The sequence below is a fragment of the Myotis daubentonii genome, chromosome 9, assembly GCF_963259705.1.
Source record: "Myotis daubentonii chromosome 9, mMyoDau2.1, whole genome shotgun sequence".
NCBI classification, from domain to species: domain Eukaryota; kingdom Metazoa; phylum Chordata; class Mammalia; order Chiroptera; family Vespertilionidae; genus Myotis; species Myotis daubentonii.
This window is the reverse complement of record NC_081848.1, coordinates 54,868,787-54,894,619: the sequence shown is the minus strand read 5'-3', so window position 1 is coordinate 54,894,619 and position 25,833 is coordinate 54,868,787. Positions and strand designations below refer to the sequence as shown.

Sequence of the window (25,833 nt, the reverse complement as noted above, 5' to 3'; positions counted from 1 at the left end):
TGAAGTGTCTTCAACAAGCGGTGCTAGGAAAAGTGGACAAATACATGCAAAAAAATAAAATTGAACCACTCTTTTACACCATATAAAAGAAACTCAAAATGAATTAAAGACTTAAATATAAGATCTGAAACCATAAAACCCTTAAGTATCTAGTTCAGTAAAGTTTGATTCAAGCCCTTGAACATGTTACTAAGAAACGATATTTTGAACCAAATTACTCGAAGTTCACTGACTAGCCAATAATGCAGTTTGTGTAAATTTGGTGTACAAACTAACCCCCTAACAGTAGATTGGTTTAATCTTACTCTAACAGAACTAGCAATTAATTCAGAAAGCAATATTGCTTTTTAGGAATTAGATAATCAAGATAACAGCATTGGGATAAAATGAAGAGAATTTGTTTCAGTTTCTTATTCAATAAGCCTGCTCCTCAATTTTAGATAATGAGGATAAAGGTATCACAACCAAATATGGGAAACTGCTTTCTCTTTATTTAGGCCTTAGGAAGAAAATTAACTTTGGTCACATATTACCTAAAAAACAAACAAACAAAAAAAACCCAACAACGCCCCCTCCCCTCCCCCAAAAAAACCCCACAAAAAAAAAAAACCTTTTACATATTCCTAGATAGGACCAAATGATCAGAGATATAATTTCTTTTGCAAAACTTTGCCAAATATTATTTAAAAATCTAACATTCAATGTAATTCAACTTATATAAAGACTGCTTGAGATCACAGCATTCCAAATGTATGAGTTATATTTCCATCCTAGCAGGTGTGAAAAGTATTTGCTCTCATGTTGCTTTGGTCCAAAAGAATAGAGCTGAATCAGTAAGAGTAAACTTAAGTACCTAACCGTTTGCCAACATTAATTTAGATTGTTATTGGCAGCAGAAATATCCATGATGAATAGTTCTACTATATCAAAGTATAATAAAATAATTCTTTTCATGAACACATCAGAGTACAGATAAACTTTTTATGAGAAAAATATGAACACAAAAAAGACAGCTACCATAAACAAAAAATAGTGTCTCCCTCAACTATTTGAAGGATAAAAAGGTGAGAATAGAGGTTTGATAATGCTAATATGAAAGGAAATTGAGTATTGTATTTATTTCTTATTTTATACAACTCTTACGCTTTACAAAATTGATTTTAGTCATGCCCATAAAAGTGTAACCCATGGCATCTGAAAGCAAACACTCTTTGTAATTACTTAAAAGGGCCTTTTTAAAAATTATAATACAAAGGTCTGTGCTCTATAAGCAGTCCTCCACTGTGCATTATAACAATAAGGCTTACTTTTAATACAAAGACTAAGTGTTTGGGAGTTATGAACCACTAGATTTAACAAACATCATTTTATAGTTGCTTTTTGCATCTTTTTTGTTTTTGGGATCCTCCTCTTCATCAGGGTGCTCAGGAGCCTGGAGTTCTTCAGCAGATTCTTCTTTTTCTGACTCTGAATCACTTTCAGAGTCATCTGGACTTTCAGGATCAGGTGAATCATCATCATCATCATCATCTCCAGCCACATCACCTTCTCCATCATGATCTTCTACCTAAAATACCAATCAACAGCTTCTTAAATAAATACAATCATCAAGTACAAAAACTAAAAAACCCCCCCACATTTCCTAGCCATTAAATTAACAGGTTTAAGACTGTATTATGCTCACAGGCTGTCAAAGGAAGAACTGAGGACTTCATGTGTTTTATATACTGGGACTTGAATAGGATTTTGTTTTAAGAAAAGGCTTTTGAAGACCACTCACTCACCTACGTGTCCCACCCTCTACCCTGTTTGAAAGCATGAGACAATTTTTTTAAAGTAAATAAGGTAAGTTAACTTCTGATTCATAGAAATGTGGAAAACATTGTTTTGGATATTACAGTATCAATGTTTTGCATATTACACTACTTTGGAATAATAAACCAGTAGTTATAAAAAAAGATGACTCAGGAAACTAAGAGAATTCTCCCTAACCAGTACTGACATGATATATTTCATCTAACTTGAATGTTCTTCATGCCTATTTAAGATGTGCCTTAGTGGAGAGACACACACACACACACACACACACACAGTAAAAAAATAATGACAAGAATGTGGGATATGGGTGAGCAAAAAATGTAGTGATGTGTTCAAATTTAAACAACCATCAACTTAAAATAAGACTGCTAGATTTTGTACCAGACAGAAACACTATAAAAAAAAAATTATAGGCTAAGGTCTTTCATGAACATAGATGCAAAAATCTTCAACAAAATATTAATAAACTGAATTCAGCAATAATTCCAAAGATTATACACCACTATTAAGTGGGATTTATTCCAGGTATGCAATGTTGGTTCAGTATCCACAAATCAATTAATGTGATAAACCAGATAAATAAAATGAAAGATAAAAATTATATGAGCTTATCAAAAGAAGCAGAAAAAACATCTGATGAAAATGCAACATCCATTTATGATGAAAACTCTTGGCAACATGAGGAAAGATAACTCAAACTCACATAATAAAGACCATATAACACACCACAGTTAACATACTCAATGTTGAAAAGTGAAAGCTTTTCCTTTGAGAACAGGAGGAAGACAAGGATGTCCACACTCATCAACTTTATTTGACATACTATTGGAAATCCTGGGCCACAGTAATCACACAAGAAAAAGATATAAATTTCCATCCATATTGGAAAGGAAGAAGTAAAATTGTCAGATGATAATAGATGAATGGATAAAGAACATGTGGTTCACATACACAATGGAATAATACTCGGTCATAAAAAAGAATGAAATCTTGCCATTTGCCACATCATGGAAGGACCTAGAAGGTTTTATGCTAAGTGAAATAAGCCAGACAGAGAAAGAGAAATACCATATGATTTCACTTATATGTGGAATCTAAAAAACAAAATAAATGAAAAAAAAAAACAAACAAACTCGTAGATACGAGAACAAACTGATGGTTGCCAGATGGGAGGGGTGTTGGGAGGATGGGTATAAAATGTGAAAGGGGCTGAAACCGCTTTGGCTCAGTGGATAGAGTGTCGGCCTGCGGACTGAAAGGTCCCAGGTTCGATTCCGGTCAAGGGCATGTACCTGGGTTGCGGGCACATCCCCGGTGGGGGATGTGCAGGAGGCGGCTGGTCGATGTTTCTCTCTCATCGATGTTTCTGACTCTCTATCTCTCTCCCTTCCTCTCTGTAAAAAATCAATAAAATATATTTTTAAAAAAATGTGAAAGGGATTAAGAAGTACAAATTGCCAGTTATAAAAACAGTCACAGGGATGACGGTAGAGCACAGTGAATATAGTCAATAATACTGTAATTACTATGTATGGTGCCAGATGGGTACTACACTTATTGTGATCACTTCATAAGGTATATAATTGTTTAATCACTATGTTGTACACCTAAAACTAATATGGCATTTTATGTCAACTATACTGAAAAAATGTGCCCCAGCAGTTACTCTAAGCAGAATTTACATAAGCTGATATCAGAAAAGTTATTAATAAATCTCTCAAAAATCTCTTCTTATCTACAAAGACCTAGTACGGCATGTAAAAATATTTTAAGTAACTAAAAATTTTATCAAATTGCAAATTAATTATCTTCCCATTTAATGAAAACACATTAATTACTACCTCACTGAAGCCAAGTCCACAATGTCTTCGATATCTTCCTGACAATTTACTGTCCATACTTTGCTGATATTGAGACTCCAGTTCTTCATTAATTTTCTTGTCTTCTTCCCCTACATGTCCAGGGTACTTTGGTTATGTTTCAGTCAAATTAATAAAAATATTTGATTACACAAAAAAACCCTTAATACAGATGCTATTATAATCAGGGCTGATTTTTCGAACTGTGACTAATTTTACAATTAATTTTGTGGATGGGTTTCTATACCATACGACTTAATAGAAATAAAATAATTGAAATATGTATTTATGATTAGTTCTTTAATAGCCAACCCTTCCAACTACAAAAATGTTTATAAAAGATAAACAGCTTATATTTTCCCACGTAATTCACACTAGACACAAGAGCCTCAGAAAAAGTGCCTGGAGTTCAGATATTCTAAAAATTAATTAAAAGAACTCTGGCTATTATATAGTTTAGCTTATTTATAGTCTAAAAACTATTCTCCTGAAAGTGAATAGTTACAGAAAAACCTCCAAACAAAACCTTCTGTATTCAAACAAAAATAATGAAAAGACACACAATTCTTTCACAGGATGGTTAAATAAAATGACCTTGTAATGGCTCTCCTTTATGACTATCTTTGAATATCAGTTTACTGAAGCAACATAAACTTTTTTATCATGCAACATATGATACGTATTTTTACATATATACTGTTGTATGTAGTTATTAAACAGAAAACTAAACTACATGTGAACTTACCACATAAGAACTCGATGTTATCAATACAATCAAAGCTTTTTGTGCTTGGCATTTTAATTTATAAATAAAAGAGGAATTTCACATTTTAATCACAAATGTTGGTGCTTTTCATTATTGTCATTCATAAAGCCCCCTGTTTTAAAAAGCAGTTGAATATATTTCCATTCTGCAAAGCTCAGGGACTCTTTTAACCTTTTGTAGCAATGCAAATTAATTAGAAATTGTTTAATACCAGAAGTATAAAATACCAATTAATTTATAAAATGTGCTACATATTCTAGGTCAGTAAAAAGCTAATTTAAATACTTTAATTGTTTTGTTAAATATAAATATAAGGTCATTATGCCCTATTATTAATGTCCATGGATCAGGATCAATTTGAAATAGGAGAAAACTTAACTTTTCAGCAGACTGAATTCAAATCCAAACCCATTTTCAGTTCTTCTTTAAAAGTTTTCTCCCCACAATTTTTTTTAAGTTAATTTTTTCAGGCTTTGCACTGAATTTTAGTTCTTCAAAGATTTCAGAAAACTGCAAATAAACTATAAACTAGTAAAACATGCCAATTATAAGATATGCTAAATAATTTATAAAGTAAAAAATATATAAAGTCAATACATACTACAGTTCATAAGATGAGGCATAAAACCTTACTACCATTAAAATACATGAGTCAGTAAAAATGAAGACATAAAGGGTCAGTTTCTTGGTTAGAATATCATACTGATGTGTACTCTATAATCTCAAATCTTTTAAAAATCAAAGTATATACTAATTATTACATAATATATGTAACATGTTTACATATACTATGTACATTTCCAAGTCTAATATTTTAAATATCATTTTAATTATGTTTTAAATTTCTTACCTGTTCGGAAGTGAGATGTTGATTTGTGATCTCCTATAACAAGACGACCAGTATGTTCTTTCTATAATGAGGCAGAAAATGTATTAGAATTTGAGAACACTAATCTATATATATAAAAGCCTAAGCGAAAGTTCAACTGGTAGCTATGACGTGCACTGACCACCAGAGGACAGACACTCTGACCGGTAGGTTAGCTTGCTGCTGGGGTCCGGCTGATCAGGATTGGGCGAGACAGGCTGGACATGCCCTGGATGAATCCATGCAGGGGCCGGTTTCGGCCCGATCCCCACAGGCCAGGCTGAAGGAGCTCACCAGTGCATGATCAGGGTGGAGAGCGACTGCAGGAGGGCTCCAGGGTGTCTGGTCCATCTCACCCAGTCCCGATCAGGACCAGCCAGCTGGGGAGGGACCCTACCAGTACACGAATCCGTGCACCAGGCCTCTAGTTTAACATAATTATTGAGTGTCTACTATATGCCTGACACTATTCCATGCTTCTGGGATACAGTGCAGAAAAAAAGATTAAGTTTAGATCCCTGTCTTTATGGAATTTACATTCTAGCAATGGTAGGGATGGGGAGGGGAAACAAAAGTAAATTATGTATGTTAGAAGGTAATAAATACCATTAAAACACATATAAATTAAACGGTAGAGGAAGAGGGTGGAGAGTATGTAAAGAACAAGCTAGAATTTTAAGTGGGAAGGATAGATAAATAAAAAAATGAAGACAATCTAAGTATTTTCTTTTCTAAGAAGGCCAATTAAATGAATTGCTTTAACTTTCCCACCTTCTTTTTCTGATGTCTCAGGCATATCTCATGGAGATTGCAAATGAGAATAGCTAGCTAAAAATGAAACACTTATAATGCAGTTTAATAGATCTTTACAATATAAAAAATGAAAATCATTATTACTACTGACACATCACACTCAAATTGCTAGCTCATTAGTATTTGGTGGCAATGAGCACCCAATCTCAAACTATCAAAAAGAACACAATTTAAAATAATCTAGTTTTATAAAACAAATTTTTCCATTGATTTTTTTTTTCCCCATTGATTTTTTAGAGTGAGCGAGAGGAAGGTGGAGTGAGAGAAACCATGATGTGAGAGAGAGGCATCGATTGATTGCCTCCCACATGTGCCCTGACTGGAGCGAGGGATCGAACCTGCAACCCAGGTACATGCCCCTGACCGGAAATTGAACCTGTGATCCTTTGGTGTGAGGGCTGCCTCTCTAACCACAGAACCACACCGGCTAGGGCCCAATCCACTCTTTATGGTTCATATTCAGTTTCATAAGGTAAAGAAAGAAATTGTTCACTGACTTTGCAAAGCAATCTTAATCATCTGTGAAGATATAGTTAACAAATCTTTCTATTGTAAAAGGATGACAGACACATTCTCCATACCCAAAGATACTACTGAAAGCTTCAGGCATTAATGTTTTACATGCTATAAACACATAAGCAAATCAATGATTCAATATGTTGTTTCTTTAGATTCTAGAAAATACCTCATTAACAAGATCTGGATATATAATGGCAATGGTCTATTCATATCTTCTCAGCTAGTTCTCTCCGTGACCAATAAAATACTCATAGTTGGCTAGGATTAGGAATATACTTTGTGTCCACAAGCCAGAACAAATCTAATCAGCTTATATAAAAGATCAAAGCTACAATTTTGCCTTGCTAGCAAAGAACTGAATGTATGCTTAATAGTCCATTTACTGGTGGCCAAATTTCTTTTTTAAATGTTCAATCCGTTCCCTCCCCTTTTATTGATATAATTCACTATTGGTAGCTATATTGCATACATTTTCTTAGTGTTCTTCCTAAGTACTTGAAGAGTTTTCATTCCACTAGGTTTAGCATGCCCTCTGAACTATTAATTATTTTAAATATTCTTAGCAAATCTTTTATTTGCATGAACCTAGGCAAACTTCAAAATACTTTCTATGACAAATTACAAATTATGGAAAATCTGGATTAATGAGATATACAAATGCCTCCTTTGTATAGGTCTTCATGGTTTGCATGATCTCTCCCTACCCTCAACCCCACTGCAGTAGTCTGGATAACTCCTCATCCTTTTAGATTCAGATCAATTCTATTTCTGGAAAGGTTTCTTATACAGCTAAGCCAGGGGTAGCTATCCTTGTCTGTTGATTCCACAGCACTATGTGTATAGCTCTTTCATAGCAATTATAATTCTGTAGTTATTATCTAATTTCTTCTATTACATGATGGCTCCAAACATGTGTTATTGCTCTGTGTGATGCCCCCCACCTCCCACCAGACCTAGTACAGTACCTGGCATATAGTGGTCAATAACTGTTGGTAAAACTAAAATGCACAAATACATTCTCATATTAATAACAAAAACAAAAAGCAGAATTTCATTTTAAGGATCTTAAAAGGGAGAAAAGTTTCCCTATTTCTTTCACATTCTATTTTACATTCTATTTGTAGGAAGGCTATGGGGACAATGTTACAAAAATAAATGTACTTGCTTACAAAAAATAAATATCTACTTACCACTGTATTTGAATGTTAAAATAAATTGCTAGGAAGAGAGTTTTTCCAATAGGTGATGTTTTTATGGCACCTATATTTTATATCTTCTATTATGTTAATCAAAAGAATTTCACAAAAATAAATTGAACATTGAAAAAAATCAGGGATAAAGGTTATTCCCTTGGTTACTTCTTCAAGGGCTGGAAGGAGTGATATGACCTACCAATTGGTCTGTCCAGCAATACCTTGTATCAAATCATTAGTCTAACAAATGGCAAATCATAAACTTTAACATCTTCTTTCTTCTGTAGGAGTCCCCTCAAACCAAAAATTTTTTCTATACAGTTCCTAAAGCTACTGCCCAGAGGCAATGAGAATCCTAAGAAATTGTAAGAATTTTAAGTGCTCACTTTGGTCAGCTATATTCCCCAAAGCCTAAAATAATCATGCAGAACAGGGAAATGGGATCCAAGTATATTCAGTCCTTCTCAATTAACATACACAGAAAAGGGCATTATTTTCACAGAAAAGAAAAAAATGCATACTGTCTGATGCTTACCTTTCCTGCACCCATAAGTCTCAAGAACTTTTGTTTTCTTTCTTCGTTACCTAAGTCTGCTGCCTCCCAATTGCTAGATCCAAGCTGGAAAAGAAATTAGCATATTAATTTGTTTTGCTAATATTAAGTATTAAAAATTTTTAAGTTTACCGGTAAATTCTAAGTTTTTTCCCCTGTCAGTTTTAACTATGGGCTCATTCTTATTTAGGAAATTAAGCACATATATCATAAATATACAGCCAGTCCCCAACTTATGATGGTTCAACAAGACTTTTCAACTTTATGATGGTGTAAAAGTGATGCCCATTTAGTAGAAACTGGTCAGACTAAGCTATGATGTTCAGTAGGTTAAGAGTGCATTTTTGACTTAATGGTATTTTCAACTTATGATGGGTTTATTGGGATGTAAACACATTGAAGAAGCATCTCTTCCTTTTGTTACCTCAAGGCAGAAGCTTTTAGTTTTTTTACAGCCAGAGAGCTGTTTTCAAATTTGTTTCTATCAGAATAATCTGAAGAAGGGCTTGTTAGAACACGCCAGGAATTGCAGATTCAGTAGGTCTGAGGTAGGGCTCACAGATTTCATTTCCAACAAATTCCTAAAGTGATGCTGTTCATGTGGGCAACCAGATGTTAAGACCAACTACCCCAGAGCTTTATAGGACTCTAGAGCATGTAGTACTTTGAACCCAGAGGGCTTCCAAGTTGTTAAATAAAGTTAGCTAACTGGCTTTTGGGATATTAGGACAGTTTAACATCAGAGTTTAATAGACCCAATTTTAGTTTTCAGTTTCTTTTCTTTTTTTAATTTTATTGATTTCAGAGAGGAAGAGAGAGGGAGAGACAGAAACATCAATGATGAGAGAATCATTGACTGACTGCCTCTTGCACACCCCCCACTGGAGACCGAGCCTGCAACTTGGGCATGTGCCCTTCACCAGAATTGAACCTGGGACCCTTCAGCCCGCAGGCCAACGTTCAATCCACTGAGTCAAATCATCCACTGAGTCAAACCAGCTAGAGCATCAGTTTCTTTCTTTTTTAAAAATATATTTTTATTGATTTCTTACAGAGAGGAAGAGAGAGAGATAGAGAGTCAGAAACATTGATGAGAGAGAAACATCAATCAGCTGCCTCCTGCACACTCTACTGGGAATGTGCCCGCAACCAAGGTACATGCCCTTGACCGGAATCGAACCTGGGACCTTTCAGTCCACAGGCCGACGCTCTGTCCACTGAGCCAAACCAGTCAGGGCCATCAGTTTCTTTTTGAGGAGTTCTAGTTTTTGTAAGGATATGTTATGACTTTCATTTATTCTTAGAGGTCTTCCAAAGAATAAAGACAAAATTTACTTATTTTTTAAAAGAACAGAAAAAGCCATTTTACTTTATAATTATCAAATATTGGGCGAAATCAATATCAAATATTGAACCTTTTGATAAATCTAATATGGAATCCTAATGCTATTTTTCTCTACATCTTGAAACAAATGTAAGAATTACTTTAAATCATCAATTATTCCCAACTATGCTAACAATGACTAAAAGAGTAAGAAAATAGAAAAATGGTAGAAGAGTTTTCTCATCATATTGTCTAAAGCAGTGGTTCTCAACCTTCTGGCCCTTTAAAATACAGTTCCTCATGTTGTGACCCAGCCATAAAATTATTTTCATTGCTTCGTCATAACTGCAATGTTGCTACTGTTATGAATCATAATGTAAATATCTGATATGCAGGATAGTCTTAGGCGACCCCTTTGAAAGGGTCGTTCGCCCGCCAAAGAGGTTGTGACCTACAGGTTGAGAACCGCTGGTCTAAAGTATTGCATTACTTTTAAAAAAACATCACCCCTTTGTTGGTCACTTCTAGCTTTCTTTGGACACAGTTAATTCAGATTTTTTTTTTTCATTTCTACCCATAATTGCAAGTGGGTAAAAATTGGAAACTGATAGAAGGCATTTCACAATTATCAGACAAGTAGTTGAATGCAAACTGACAAGTGATGGCAAATTGTATATGCAAAAATCTTATGACTATGAGTCTTTGAATCATGAAATACTAAATAACTTTTCCAACCCAGAAATCAATTATAGACCAAAAAAAAAAAAAAGAGAGAGAGAAAATAAATATAATACTCTCATCGAGAGAGTCACTCAACAGGAAGGACTTCATCCTGCAATATTTTGCTATAATAGCCTGGACCATCCTGTTTTCCTAAAAAGATATATGACTTTTATTTCATCTTTTATGTTATCTGTACACCAAACTTATTTGATATGGTTTTTAAGTGGACAAATGATGAAGACAGGTGTGTATACAAAGGTGACTAGAATGAATGTAGAAATGAAAACATTCATTGATCATTCTAATCGAGTTTATAATTTAAAAATGAAAATGTTTCACATTTATGGAGCAGACAACCCCTTTCTCAACACATTATAAGCAATCAAATGTTTAAAACAATTCAAGTAGTATTATATTTTGATGATGCAAATGTAAGAACTAGAATAACTTCCTAATAAGCTAAAATCTATTAGAAATATGTTTGTAATCTTAAATTATATGTTCCAGCTTCACACATAACAACTGATAGGCAGTTAGCTGTATTCAGAGGATGCTCATCATTTTGGGTATGTATGTCATGAAAATGTGGAATACAAATTTGATTTGGTATGGTTAAATTCATATTAGAATTTCTAATGAAGGCGATTTTCACTATTCTCCTTACTTATGAAAATATCTTGTAAAAAAAAGACTAATAGAATATAAAAGAAACAATGATGGCCATTTCTTCTGGGCATATGAGTTTAAAACTATTTGTACTACATGGACTACCATGGCTCTTCTAAATTCCTTTTGGTCGGGGGCTTATATGCTCTCATAATTTTGGCTAAGTTCCAAATTTCTGCTTCTTTCCATCTGACAGCTCATCTCTTCACAGACCGGTTAGTTCTTAACTATTTCTGGTTCAATATAGTTTAAAAAAAAAATTAAAGTACTAGTGAAGCTTAAGTTCTGAATCCCACTAAATTACTTGCTCTCTGTTAACCTAGATGTGGCATTTAACTTCTTTTCATTCCTTATCTATATAGCAAGGCTCCTTTACTTAAAAATTGCAGTGTGTTACAACTTGCAGACTGCTTTCATTTACATTCTCTCAAGAATCCATTTAATAAATAAGGACAATGACGTAAAGAGGCTAAGGGACTTGCTTCCATCCTCTAGCCTTAAGTCCTCTGCTCTTTCCACATTATACTGTACACAACCAAATAAGATAGAGTATGTGGAAATAGTTTACGAACTAGTTATAAAAATATATAAAAAGAGCAAATGTCTTCAATGTCTTTATATAAATAACCTTATCATTTACAATTTATAATCCTAATTTTTTTAAGCTGTCGATATTTTATAGAACTGCAATCAATTTACCTCCAATAATACCATAGTAACTTTTGGAATTGTCAGCATTTTACTAAATTTGGATTCTGTGGTTTAATATCTACTTTTAATACCTTTTTAAATATTTGATAATCCCCATTTAATATGTGAGGTCAGTGGGCAAAATAAAACTTCAATTATATTTTACATTCAGTGGATGTTCATTAGAAACTACTGACCAAATACATATTATAATTAGTTGATTTTCTATAATTTATATGTATGTTTAAAAACATTTAAAAATGTTTTACATATATTAAAATATTTTAAAAACAAGTACTTAAGAGATAACTCCCAATTACCAGCAAAAATAAAATTCATATGAAAGAAACTTGAAAAAAAATCACTATCAAGAGATAGGTTATTGTATTGCTTTGTATTGCACTATAATATAAAATTAACAACATAATCAATTTTAGGGAATGTGTGATGGTGCTAAGTCCTGGTGTGATTTGTAACTATAACCATTATCTTCAAAGAGACTGCTTGTAGAAGTGGAAAAGGTCTTAAAGGTCATCTAGTTTAAAATGGTCCCACCAGAAGCTATCGAAGTCTTAATTACTTAATCTCTTTAACTTTGTGTTAAATTACTTAATATCACCAAGAATTTTCTGTCAAGCTAAAAGACTATGTCTCAGAGTCTAGCAAAACAGGTACCTAACATTCTAACAATCAAGTCACAATTAAATACCAGGAGGGAAACAATGTAAGAGCTTTTGAAATGGCACCCAGGTTACTTAAAAGCCTAAATAAATTCGCGGCATGAACTGGATTACCATACCAACAAGAAAAGATCTAAAAGCCTCTACCAGGCAGGAACAGAGGGCATGAATAAAGCTCACTATAACTATTCATCCCCAAGCCTTCACAGGTTACTGATCTTTCTGCAAAGCTAAAAGAGCCTTACTATTCTGGACCTAACCCTTCCACCCAGAGAGTGGTGGGTCTTAACCATTATTTCATTTGCTACAAAAGATACACACCGGTAGTATTCAGTGAGCCTTTTATGATTCACAAAATAAGATATTATGAAAGGCACTGAACTGAAGCTTAAGAAAATAAAAAAACGATACATCCAGTAGTTGATAGTGCTTTAAACAATAACGGAAAGAAACCTAGATGTTGTTCCTTCCCCATCCTTAAAGATGACCTGCCATGCTCCCCCTCCCATCAACATTCTCGGTGGGCATTTATTGACCCACCGTAAGAGGACCCAGTTTAAGTTGACTGGTTACTGCAGTCTCCATGACAATGCGCTAGGAGCTGGGGCAGATACACAAAAAGGCCGACGAGAAGCACCTACTTATTCATCTTTGACTCTCCAACACCTGGCGCAGCAGTAAATATTTAATGTGTTACTCTAAGAAATGAATGGTTTGCTATTTAAAATGACGTGCTGGGGGGAGGGGGGTGGTGGTGGAGGAGGAGGAAAGCAGAGGGAGAGGGAGGAGGGGAGAGGGAGGTACTTGACATCAAAACGGGCTTCTAGGTCGCAACGTCTTAGACCTCACCACCTTGCGCCAGTCACAGATGACTCCCCCGATACATTTTTTCCCACTCAACACTGTTCTGAGTGTACTCTTAACCGTGCAGTTAAGATTAATTGTCAAGAGCACACTGCAAAAATAAGCCCGGCCGGAGAAGCTGCCCAAATTGCGCGAACACCTTGACCCTGTCACGGGAGCAGTTTAAGCCTCAAACAGGGCGTGTCTGGCCGTCTCTATCCCGAGCGGGAAGGCCCGACCAAGAGGCTTCATCAGCCGCCAAAGAGGCAGATAGGACCTCTTGACTAGGCTCTCTCACTTCTCGACCGTACAGGATTTCCTTCCTCGATCCCTTCCTACGCAGGTCTCTGATTCTCAGCGTGCGGCCCTCTTCAAACCTTGCGACCCTAACTAAAGAAGGGAGACATTTCCCATTCCTCTAGGTCCCCCGCCCTCCCTTCCTTTTCGGGCCACCTCCGGCGCTTCTTCCATCTACACCCACCCTTCCCGGCCTACCCCAACCTTTAGTAGGCCTCAACCCTCATCCATTCCGCCATTTGTTATTTACATCGTCGTCTGGGGACGCTGAACGCTTCACCCCGTGCGGATGGGACTCCCTGGCAGCACTCATCGTTGCGGGGACCCCGACAGCAAATGCCAAACCGAGTGGCTGTTCTCCTCAGCTCCGGCACCAGCAGCCTGCAACCTGCCTCCGGACCAAGCAGCGCCACTCCAGAACGCAGAGCCCGTCGGCCCTTCTCTGCCACAGTCGTCACGACGCAGCCGCTTGCCACCCCCAGAGCACGCTGGGAGTTGTAGTTTTCTGGCTGACTCCATAGAGGCCTGAACAAGAGACAGAGGGGTGACGGAACCTACTATTCCCAGGAAGCCCAGCGGCGCACCTCGTGCTGTGTGGCGGGAGTGTCCTCTGAGGCCCCGCCCCCTCCGGCTGGTGGAGGAAGCTTTCCCGCGGATGGGTATGGCGGTGAGCGTTGTGGCAGAGCTTCCTTGGCACAAAACGAAAGTTAGAGTGGGTTTTCGCTTTTCACTGTAAGATGCCGCACGGTTGACCTACGTCTCTGTCATAGTTTGAGGCTCACTGAATCCTCACGAGTGAGCTTACTCCCAATACAAAAACCTTTGAAAAAAATATGGCTTCTGTTTCCACCCTGGTGTTCTCTATTACTGGTAGAGGTTTCTAGGTGAGCAGCGGAGCAGCTTTCTAGAAGTTTCTGAGGAATATTTTGCTGCTTTCTCTTTTTCACTGAGATGAATCCAGTTTATTGGCAGTTATTGAAACTAGGGCCCCCCTGAGGGAATTTTGTAAGCTTTCCACATGGCTTTGTGTGAAGTGGTAGCGTCTCTGTGTGACCTCGATTGTGACCCCTCACAATGTGTGTAGGCAATTGTATTTTTGCCTCAATCCAGAATTTCTGCCAGAAAACCATGTATCTTTTTTTTCCCCCTTAAAAAATATTTACTGTTTTTATTGAGGTGAAATTCACGAAGTTAATAATTAAAGTGTACAATTAAGTGGCGTTTATTACATTCAGTGTTCTGCAACCATCACCTCGATCTAGTGCTAAGACGTTTTCATCACCCCAAAAGCAAATTCCGTACCCATTAAGCAGCCCCTCCCTTGCAACCACTAATCTCCACAGAAACCGCTGCATCTAAGGGCGTTATTTAGATATTGGACATTTGTTCGTGCAGTGTCAAGGTATCTGAATTGTTAACCAGGCCTGAACCTGTCTGCCTTCAATCCCAGCGTTCTGTGAGGATCCCTGTCCTTACTTTTGAAGCTTACTTTTGACCTTGATTAAAAACTTGATTTTTTTTTTAAAGAAAAAATCAGTAAGTGGGATGACAGTACAGAAACAGTTGCATTTTGCTGTGAAACTGCTTCACTGTTATCCCCTGAACTCAGCAATTGCTCTGGCTTGCCCCTGTAGGAATAATATCACTTCTCTCCACTGCGGGCTATCTCCATTTATAGAACTGTCACCAGTGGAATATAGTTCTTTATGCAGTCATGTATCCAAATTCTGCTCTTTTATTTTGGAAGCAAAGGGATAACAGTACTAATTCGAATATGGAAAAAACACACACATCAAATAGGATCATTTTTTATAACCAAGCAAGGTCACCTTAATCAATTAGTTCTGTGAAGAATAAACCATAAACCAAGGTGGAGAAGAGTAAACCCATGAGGAGAAAAAGTGCTTTTTGAAAGTGGTTGTTTGCTCTTCACTATAAATTAAAATATTTTGCCTACTAACTATGAGTCTACAAAAGTTCTATAAATGGAAGTTACAATGAAATTACAGTTAAGTAACAGAATTTTCTAGGGTGGACTGTGGTTCTCCAAAGCATTTAGAACACTTAGCTTTATTACCAATAAACCCCTGGGATGCCTGAATAGGTAATTTAGATTGCTAAAAGAATTCTGAAATAAAAAGGACAATCAATAAGGCTAGCAGTTACTAAGTAGTTTTAATTTACTTGGTGAAAGTCTAGAAAAGCTTAATGAACTGGCAACCTGTCTTATTTCTTCACCAGAATTGTTGGCACCTAGGTGTAACGCTAAATCTTCAAGTTATAAAACAAGATCGCAAGCCTAAAAGTAACATAGGAGATAATGAAAACTGGATCATTTAATCAGATTTTACTCTGCTTCATATACAGAAGACTTTAGGTAAGAATGACATTATACAGTGTAATAGAATTGCTTATATGGCATAGAAACTCGGTAATTCTCTTCCTTGTTTTGTAAAAACAAGACGATATTCTATACCAAGTGGAACTCTGAAATCACATCCTCGGCATAGGGACTGTTCCACCTTTATTTTTTGTTTCTGTATCTTTTAGCACAATGCCTGACACAGAGTAGTTAATACGTTTTTTTTGAATTAATATGGGAAATATAAAAATAATGCAGCATAAAAGAGTGGTATCTCATATAAAGTCCAGAAACTCAGCAATGTGCTTTCTTGGGTAATAAAGACAAGGAGAGGAGACCATGATGCTAATAGAACTTTAAGATATTTTCCTGAGAGTAGAAACCATTTCCTGCAAATTTGGGATGCTTTGTTCCAAGACAGAATTACAATATTCTCTTTCAGGACAATAATCTAAAAAAATCAAGGATTCTCTTAATGTGCTTGTGTCTTGTAATTAATGAATTCATTCATTTCTGTGTCCAGTAATTTATAAAATACTTGCATGTTTATAATGCTGTTTTATGTAACATATAAGACTACTGTGAATCATAATTTTTACACTAACAAATATTGTTGAATACTTAAGTAATTGTGTGATTTTAGAGAGTCATAAAAATTATTTGGGCCTTAGTTTCTTCATCAAGCTATGCTTCTATGATTTGAATTTAGGTGTTCCATTGTAAAATTTAGGTGATGATCATTTTTAAAATGTTTTTTATTGATTTCAGAGAAAAGAAGGGAGAGGGAGAGAGAGATAGAAACATCAGTGGTGAGAGAGAATCATGCATCGGCTGCCTCCTGCACACCCCCACCTTAGGGATAGAGCCCACAACCCTGGCATGTGCCCTTGACCGGAATCAAACCTGGGACTCTTTAGTCTGCAGGCCGACGCTCTATCCACTGAGCCACACTGGCAAGGGCATGATGATCATTTCTTAGCTGAGAGGGAATTTAGTTCAGTAGGTAGAATTTTCTGTTTTAAGATTTTCTCCCTTAAAAATTTCTCAACTTTAGTACAGTTACTGATGGAAAAACTCAGAATTGATCATGCTTTGCTTGGCAAATTGTTTCTTTATATACATTGTGTTTGTGATTTTATATTACATACATATAAATTGCTTATAATTTCTTTATACAGTTTGTCCTATTTCATATATCAGTATTTCATAATGTTTTATAATTTACTAATGTTCCATCATTTAAACTGGTCAGAAGTTTCTAATGCTTGTATTACCCCAAATATTTGTGATATACCTGTGATATATTAAATTCAGAACACTTTACTAAACGTTTTCATGGGCTACATAAGAAAAAGATACTATGTTTTCTGCATTCTGGAAATTTAAGTTTAATTGTGACATAATTGTGGCAGTTTTAATTCACTTTACTAATTAGTAAATATAGCATAAAAATTTATCAATGAATTGGAAATGAACAGAAATGGTTACTGGGTTTACTTTCAAGGGAATGCTGAATGTCTAGGGACCTGCAGATTTATCTGATTCTAAATGAGTGTGCACTTTGATCATCTTTGATTAGGCTGTTTGACAACTTTGTAGGGATAAAAATTAAATTGTAGAAAACTGAAAACAATGCAAATGTTTCTGTTCATAACAGTGCAGATGATTCCTGTCCTTGGCAATGCAAATGTATTTTGTGCAGTAAGAATAGAAATCTCTGTAAATCAAATTCTATTATGAATTGGTTTTCACTTTCTACTAGTTTCTTCTTTAATAAGTTAAATAAAATCTCTGACACAACATTTTGATTCTTTTTTGTATTTATATGAGAGCCATTATTTTACCATTTGGAAGTTGTCCTTTAGAATTTTATCTACTTATATAATGCTCATATAAATAATTAAATATAAATGTGTGTGTGTGTGTGTGTGTGTGTATGTGAAGTACACATATGATGTGCTGAAGAGCAATAAAACAGCACTTGTTTTTAAAACTAAGAGTAATATTTTCCTTGTCACAAACAATGCATGTCTACTTAAGATGAATTAAACTATATTCATAAGCAAGAAGAAAATTAAAAAGCAAAAACACATGATCTCACCACCTAGAAATAATAATCACTGTTAAGACCTTGGAATACAGTGTTTCAGACTTACTTTTTGTATTCGTGTAATTTTTTCTAAAATAGAATAATACTGTATTCTATCTTCTATATATATAAAAGCCTAAGCGACCAAATGACTGAACAACCCGTTGACCGGTCGCTATGACACACTCTGACCACCAGGGAACAGATGCTCAATGCAGGAGCTGCCCCCTGGTGTTTAGTGTGCTCCCACAGCGGGAGCGCCGCTCAGCTGACCAGTGGGCACCACATGCCAGGCTCATGGCTGGCAAGCACAGCTGCAGTGGTGCAAGCCTCTCCCACCTCCACAGCAGCACTACTGAGCTGCAGCAGCAGCAGGTGCAGCAAGGCAGGATGAGCGGGAGCTGGGCTTAGGCTCTTCCCTGGCCGCCTGCTGCTTTGCGCACTACTACATCCCTTAGGGCCATGGTCGGCAAACTGTGGCTCGCGAGCCACATGCGGCTCTTTGGCCCCTTGAATGTGGCTCTTCCTAAGCCTTAGGAGTACCCTAATTAAGTTAATAACAATGTACCTACCTATATAGTTTAAGTTTAAAAAATTTGGCTCTCAAAAGAAATTTCAATTGTTGTACTGTTGATATTTGGCTCTGTTGACTAATGAGTTTGCCGACCACTGCCTTAGGGGATGTCGGACTGCTGGCAGTCCAACATCCCCCAAAGGGTCCCGGATTGTGAGAGAGCACAGACCAGGCTGAAGGACCCCACCGGTGCACGAATCCATGCATTGGGCCTCTAGTATTGACATAAGCCTCTTTTTAACATGCATATATAAATGAGCACCTTTTTGACATTTAGCTTTTGAAGATTATATTTCAAGTATTTCTTTTTTTTGTTGTTAATTGATTTATTTTTTTAATTAATTAATTAATTTTTTAAAATTGTTTTATTGCTTAAAGTATTACAAAGAGTGTTACATATGTCTCCTTTTTTTTCCCCCCGCCCTTGACAATCCCCTGGCCTCCCCTACCCTCCAGTGTCTTATGTCCATTGGTTATGCTTATATGCATGCATACAAGTCCTTCGGTTGATCTCTTACCCCTATTTCAAGTATTTCTAAGAAGAGGGAGCATACAAAGATTCTTGTTAGCTGTTTTAGCTCTAATTTTGCAAGTGACATGTCCTTTTTAAAATTAAAGTATATTACATAGGCATATGAAATCACCAAATATAGAATAAATTAAAGCAAAAAAGTTTTAATACTCTAAATTATAAGAGGTATGTGATCTTACAAGTATGTCTATATACACATCATGATGATTAAAATCTTTTTTTTTCTTACTGTTTTTTGTTTTGTTTCAAAAAAGAAGCTGGCATGGAGGTTACTGGGGGGTTGAGGGTGGGGAAGAACCCAAGACTACAAAGAAAATGAAGCCTGGCCTGGAATAGGAAAGCAGTCCTATCCTAGCTGTTAACATTTAAAAAGCCCTTTCAAGGACCAAAGAAATAAAGGGTACAAATGTCTGGAGCTTGAAATGGCTTTTATACTTTTGAACCTGCTATGAAAGCTTTTCTTAGAACTCTCCTTCCTCCCCTTCCTCCAAAACAAAATAGTGTTAAAAGAAAAAAAAAAGAAAGAAAAGAAAAATAAATTAAACAAGAAAAGAGCAAACATAAAGGATGCTACAATTGCTACAATAGCTTATTTTAAATATCTAGGCCAGAAGAATAGCTTCTTCTTAAATTTAGATGAGAGAGAGAGAGAGAGAGAGAGAGAGAGAGAGAGAGAGAGAGAGAATTGCCATATTTGGAAGTCTGAAAGAAACGAAGAGAATAAGTGGTTATAACCTTTAACCTTGTGAATTGCTAGTAGCTCAAATGTGGGTGCATTTCCAAGAGGAATGAAAACCTCTTGACTTTCTCTCCTAAACTTGTTTTCAAACAAGTTTCAAAACGTAAAAGAGAAAGAGGCAATGTGCATTGAGACTATTCTGTTTTTTTGTTGTTGTTGTTTTATAGTATATTTTATTGATTTTAGAGAAGAAGGGAGAGGGAGAGAAACATCTCTGATGAGAGCGAATCCTTGGTTGGCTGCCTCCTGCATGCCCCCTCCTGGGGATCAAGCCCGCAACCCAGGCATGTGCCCTTGGCCGGAATTGAACCTGGGACCCTTCAGTCCACAGGCTGACACTCTATCCATTGAGCCAAACCAGCTAGGGCAAGACTGTTCTGTTTTTAATATAGTATTTGGTGGAACACCAATACTATATCTGTCTTCATAAAGAGTAAGTTTTGAAATATGTTCAAAAGACATGGATTGCTGCCTGGCTGGTGTGGTTGAGTATGACCCAGGAACCAAGAGGTCACTGGTTCGATTCCCAGTCATGGCACATGCCCAGGTTGCGGGCTCAATCCCCACCCCAGTAGAAGGTGTGCAGGAGGTAGCTGATTGATGATGTTTCTCTCTCATTGATGTTTCTATCTCTCTCTCCCTCTCCCTTCCTCTCTCTAAAAATCAATACATTTTTTTAAAAAAAGAAATGGATGGCTAATTCTTATAAGTTCCTCATGAAAAGGCTCTGTGACTTTCCTCCCTTCTTTTATGATTTATTCATTATTTTATTATAACTGAGAAATGAATGACTGACATTCAGTGACTTGTAGTTTTTGTCCTTTTAGCATTATAAAACATCAAGATTGTAGAGGGAATTTCAAATCTCTAATGAATTCTAACTCTACTTAAATTAACAACTTTAAAACTTCTGCACTATAATATGAAAGTTCTGAATTTTAGTTTTATCACTGCTACTAATTTAATCTTGGCCAAGTCATCTTACCTCTCTGAGCTACCAGTAAACTAATTTATTCTGTTTCTTCCATCTCTAAAGCTCTGTAATTCCTCTGAATATTCCAATATATTCCTGTTTCAAATGATGTCTTAATCCTATAAATAAAAGGCTAATATGCAAATAGACCGAATGGCAGACCAACTGAACAACTGGTTGCTATGACGTGCGCTGATCACCAGGGGGCGTGCACGGAACATGGTGGGCGTCGGCAGCAGGCATCAGTGAGAAACATGGTGGGTGTCGGCTGTGGGAGGATGGTGGAGCAGGTGAGTGGGGGTGCCAGACTAAGGCAGGGCTCTGGTCGCTGTCATCTGGGCAAGCTTCTGGTGGTTACTGAAAATTCTTTGCTCCTGTGCGCTGTGGTCCTGCCCTGGCGCCAGCCCCAATCGCTCCACACTGTCAGTGGGTTCTAGCGGGGCCAGCACCGTCAGCGGCAGGAGTGGCAGCTTTGGGAGCGAGGCTGCTGGCAGACAGGGGACTGGGGATGGGCACTGCGACAGGAGGGGCTGGGCAGGTGTATGGAGGATGGGCTGAGACCCGCCTCTGTGCCCACCACAGCCTCGCGGCCCACAGTTCCTTTCAAGGTACACGAATTTGTGCACGGGGCCCCTAGTCTATAATAATAAAAGTGTAATATGCTAATTAGACCAGACAGCCAGTGACCTTCTGGATGACCTTCTGGACGAAGCTGGGGCTGCAAGGGCTGAGGCAAGCCGCCGTGGCTGCAAGGGCCAAGCCCCTTGCATGAATTTCATGCATCGGGCCTCTAGTTAGTAATATAAAAAAATAAGTATGATCATGGAATTTTATTTTTTGAATAAATAATTTTAATTGAACTATATACCTACAATAAAGTGTACAAATAATAATTGTATAAATTCAATTATTGCAAAATGAACATATCTATGTAACCACTGCCTATGTCAAGAAATAAAGCATTTTCAGTGTCCCTTGAGTTTTCCTTCCCTCCCAGTTACTACCTTTTCTTCCTCCCCAAAGATAGCATCTTGACTTCTGAGAACATAAATTAATTTTCACTGTTTTTGAGCTTTGTTTAAATAGAACCATATATGTATTCTTTTATATCTAGCTTCTTTTACACGTCATATTTATGAGAATCATCACTGTCATGTAGTAGCGGTTGGTTCATTTTACTTCTGTATAATATTCAGTTGTGTGAAGTTACCTGTTGATTGATGTATGGGTATATGCATAGTAGTAGAAAATAATGCCAAAAGGTTTTCCAAAGTGTATATGCCTATTTGTACTGGCTCAGATCAAAGAATTTTAAACATTCCTTCATGATTATTGAAATGAAATGATTTCCAATATGAAGTATTTGAACTTTCCTAGGAGAAAAATTATATATGGATACTGATTAAGTTTACTGATTTTTGAAAATGTCTTAATGCTACTCTTTAATAATTAGGACTCTGAAATTTCTCACTACCTATCATTTGATACACAGAAAAACAATGGATTTTGGGGAGCTGATTTTTGTTTCCCAAGAGAACTGAGAGTGGATGGGAAAAAGTAAAACTTTAAAATCATTGAACTGTTTTCATTTTTTTTTTTTACTCCCTTGACTAAGTAGTATTCTAATAATAAACTTCTTTAGCTGTTGTAATGTTTTTGAATATATTGTACTTTCTGCTTTGGACAGAAACGAGATCAGTAATTATTTATTCCTATGATTTTTCTGTCCCTCCTTTATTTTTTCCTAATTCTCACTTAAAGTATAAATTTTCATTTAAGGACCTTGCTTCTATGTGTTATTCATCACAATATATTAATCAAAAGCTGTTTCTCTCGGGGAGAAACAAACACCAAAAACTAACTTACTATAGAAATCTGAATGTCCTCAAAGGCTTTTTATCTACTAATGTCCTGATATAATTTTTTAAAAAATGTTTTTATTTATTTCAGAGAGAGGAAGAGAGAGAGGGAGAGAGAGAGAAGCATCAGTGATAATAATCATTGATTAGCTGACTCCCACATGCCTCCCATTGGGGATCAAGCCTGCAATCTGGGCATGTGCCCTGACCAGGAATTGAACCGAGACCTCCTGGTTCATGGCTCAACACTCAACCACTGAGCAACACTGGCCGGGCTTCTGTTCTGTTTTTAATTCAACTCTAGAAAATAGACTTTCTCTAATTAATGCATTACAAAAATGCATGGGTCCTAGATGGTGATGGTTTGAGATGATGTGGAGAGAGGAATTAAGTCCAAGTAGAAGATCAAAAGAATCAAATGAGGTCATAGATTTGAAAGTACTTGGTAAAATTTAAGGTATTATTGTCGTCACCATCATCATGATGAGGTGAATTTAGTTTTTTGTAAGAGAAGGAAGAATAAACATTCTAGGTACAGTAGAACTCTTTATAACAGTTGGACCTGTGCTGTTTTATAGAAATATGAGTCACAAATGTGAGTTATGTATGTAATTTTCTAGTAGTCACATTAAAAAAGTAAAAAGAAATAGGTGAAATTCATGTTAATGAATTTTATGTGATTCACTATATTCAGAATAGTATCATTTCAACATGTAATCAATATAAAATGATTGAGATATTTAACATTTATTTATACTAAATCTTCAGAAGTCCACTGTGTATTTTATATTATAACATATCTCAGTTTAGAATAGTCACATTACCAGTGCCCATTAAGTTACAGGTTGCTATTGACTACCACATCGGACACCACAGTTTTGGGGCTTTCCATGATAGAATGGGAGAATGTTCCGTGATTTACAGAGTGGATATGATTTAGTGATGCTTCTAGGAGTATTCCACTGTAATGTGTATTAATAGTGGGTGTTAGCCTATATTTGAGGTATAGGATTTTGAGTTTCAAAAATGAGAAAAAGAGAACTTGAACTTTACTACTGAAATTCATATTTTGAAACTTTTCCAACAGGACTATTTTGCCAGACTGTAAATGATGACTTTTAAATCAGAAACCTATAGAAGTTCAGTATATTCTGAGGTAATTTGCGTAGTAATGAGCAGCAGCAAGAGTCACATCTGATGGCCTAAAAAGATCTAATGAGAAGTAAAGACAGAACATTCAGAACAGCTGGTAGGTAAATAACAAAGGTATAATAACTGAAATTTTTATAAGGGCAAAACAATGAACACGACTGATTATATTTGACTAAATGTTTATGCACCCCCTCCCCCAAATTCATTTGTTGAGAGTTAATACCCAATGTTATGGTATTTGGATGTGGTACTTTTGGGAGATGATAAGGTCATGAAGGCAGAGCCCTCATGAGTAGGATTAGTGCTCTTTTAAAAGAGACCACAAGAACAACTTTGCACTTTCTACTGTGGGAGGGCACAACAAAAAGACAACTGTGTGTGAACTAGGAAGTGGGTTCTTTCCAGACATTGAATCTGCCAGCACCTTGGTCTTGGACTTCCCAGCCTCCAAAACCATGAGGAATACATGTCTGTTGTTTAAGCCGCACAATCTATGGTATTCTTGTTAGTAACTTTAGGAAAATTGGATATCAAACAAAAGTTCCATAGAAGCAGATTTTCCCCCATAGAACAATGTTATAAATAATTTCTCCTTCAGTAGGATAGTCTACCTAATCCTATTTGAACTGTAATATAGCGGAAATGTTTATTATTGGCACTAATAAATACTGTTGTAATACTAAAAGTAAAAGAAGAGAATTTGTATTTTATTTGGAGCACTTTTGAAAAATTATGTAGAACTAGAGGCCCGGTGCCTGACATCTGTGGGGGGAGGGGGGCCTCTCAGCCCGTCCTGCACCCTCTCGCAGTCCAGGACCCCTCGGGGGATGTATGCCTCCTGGTTTAAGCCTGATTGCCCTGGGGATCGATCGGGCCTAAGCTGTCAGTCAGACATCCCTCTCGCAATCCGGGGTTCTCGCAGTCCAGGACCCCTCACTCCTTACCGCCCATCTGCAGTGGAGGCGGGAAAGGCTCCCGCCACTGCCACTGTGCTTGCCAGCCATGAGCCCGGCTTCTGGCTGAGCAGCGCTCCCTGTGTGGGAGCGCACTGACCAGGGGGCAGCTCCTGGTGGTCAGTGCGCATCATAGCGACTGGTTGTTCCGCTGTTCAGTTGATTTGCATATTAGGGTTTTATTATATAGGACTAGAGGCCTGGCGCACAAAATTTGTGCATGGTGGGGGGGTCCCCTCAGCTCAGCCTGCACCCTCTCCAATCCAGGAACCCTCGGGGGATGTCCGACTAAACTGGCAGTCGGACATCCCTCTCAGAATCTGGGACCACTGGCACCTAACTGCTCACCTGCCTGCCTGCCTGCCTGATCGCCCCTAACTGCCCCCCCTGCCGGCCTGGTCACCCCTTACTGTCCCCCCTGCCAGCCTGGTCGCTCCCAACTGACCCCCTGCCAGCCTGGTTGCCCCTCACTGCCCCCCATGCCAGCCTGGTCGCCCCATGCAGCCTGCTGCTCGGTTGTTTGGTCGCCCCTCACTAACTCCCCTGCTGGCCTGGTCGCCCCACTCAGCCTGTTCAGTTGCGATGGTTGCTTAGGCTTTTATATATATAGATTCTTTAAAAGATGAGGAAGGAGGTAGATGGAGACATAGCTGTTTTTAAGGACTAAAATGGTTAGTGACAGAGGTTAATTTTTCTAGCTTTTTATTATGGAAATGTAAACATATACACAAGTAGACAGGTAGTGAGTGTGGATAAAATGTGCTTATTAGGGAAGAAGTTGTTGGCAAAGAAAAAGTAAGTCAGTTTCCTCCATTAGGTGACAGTAGTGACTTAAAATGATTTAGAAGCTATTTCATTTGAGTTCTGGAGGAGTGGAAGGACCTGGAGGTAGTATGCAGTTGTTGCAACGTAGACTGCTTTGATTCATGGACTGAGTAAATAGACACATGGCTAAATGTTTTGCAGACCAGTGATTAGATTCTGGAAG

General features: G+C 37.1%; 1 protein-coding gene across 1 annotated transcript; it reads right to left on the bottom strand.

Moving 5' to 3' along the window:
* Positions 1–1,093: 1,093 nt before the first annotated feature.
* Positions 1,094–14,073, bottom strand: C9H11orf58 (chromosome 9 C11orf58 homolog). The gene is made up of 5 exons (XM_059709027.1): positions 13,863–14,073; positions 8,372–8,455; positions 5,294–5,354; positions 3,660–3,769; positions 1,094–1,567 (listed from the first exon to the last, which is right to left on the bottom strand). Exons 1-5 carry the CDS (start codon positions 13,923–13,925, stop codon positions 1,337–1,339), a joined length of 549 nt encoding a protein of 182 aa, XP_059565010.1. The 5' UTR covers positions 13,926–14,073; the 3' UTR covers positions 1,094–1,336.
* Positions 14,074–25,833: the final 11,760 nt, after the last annotated feature.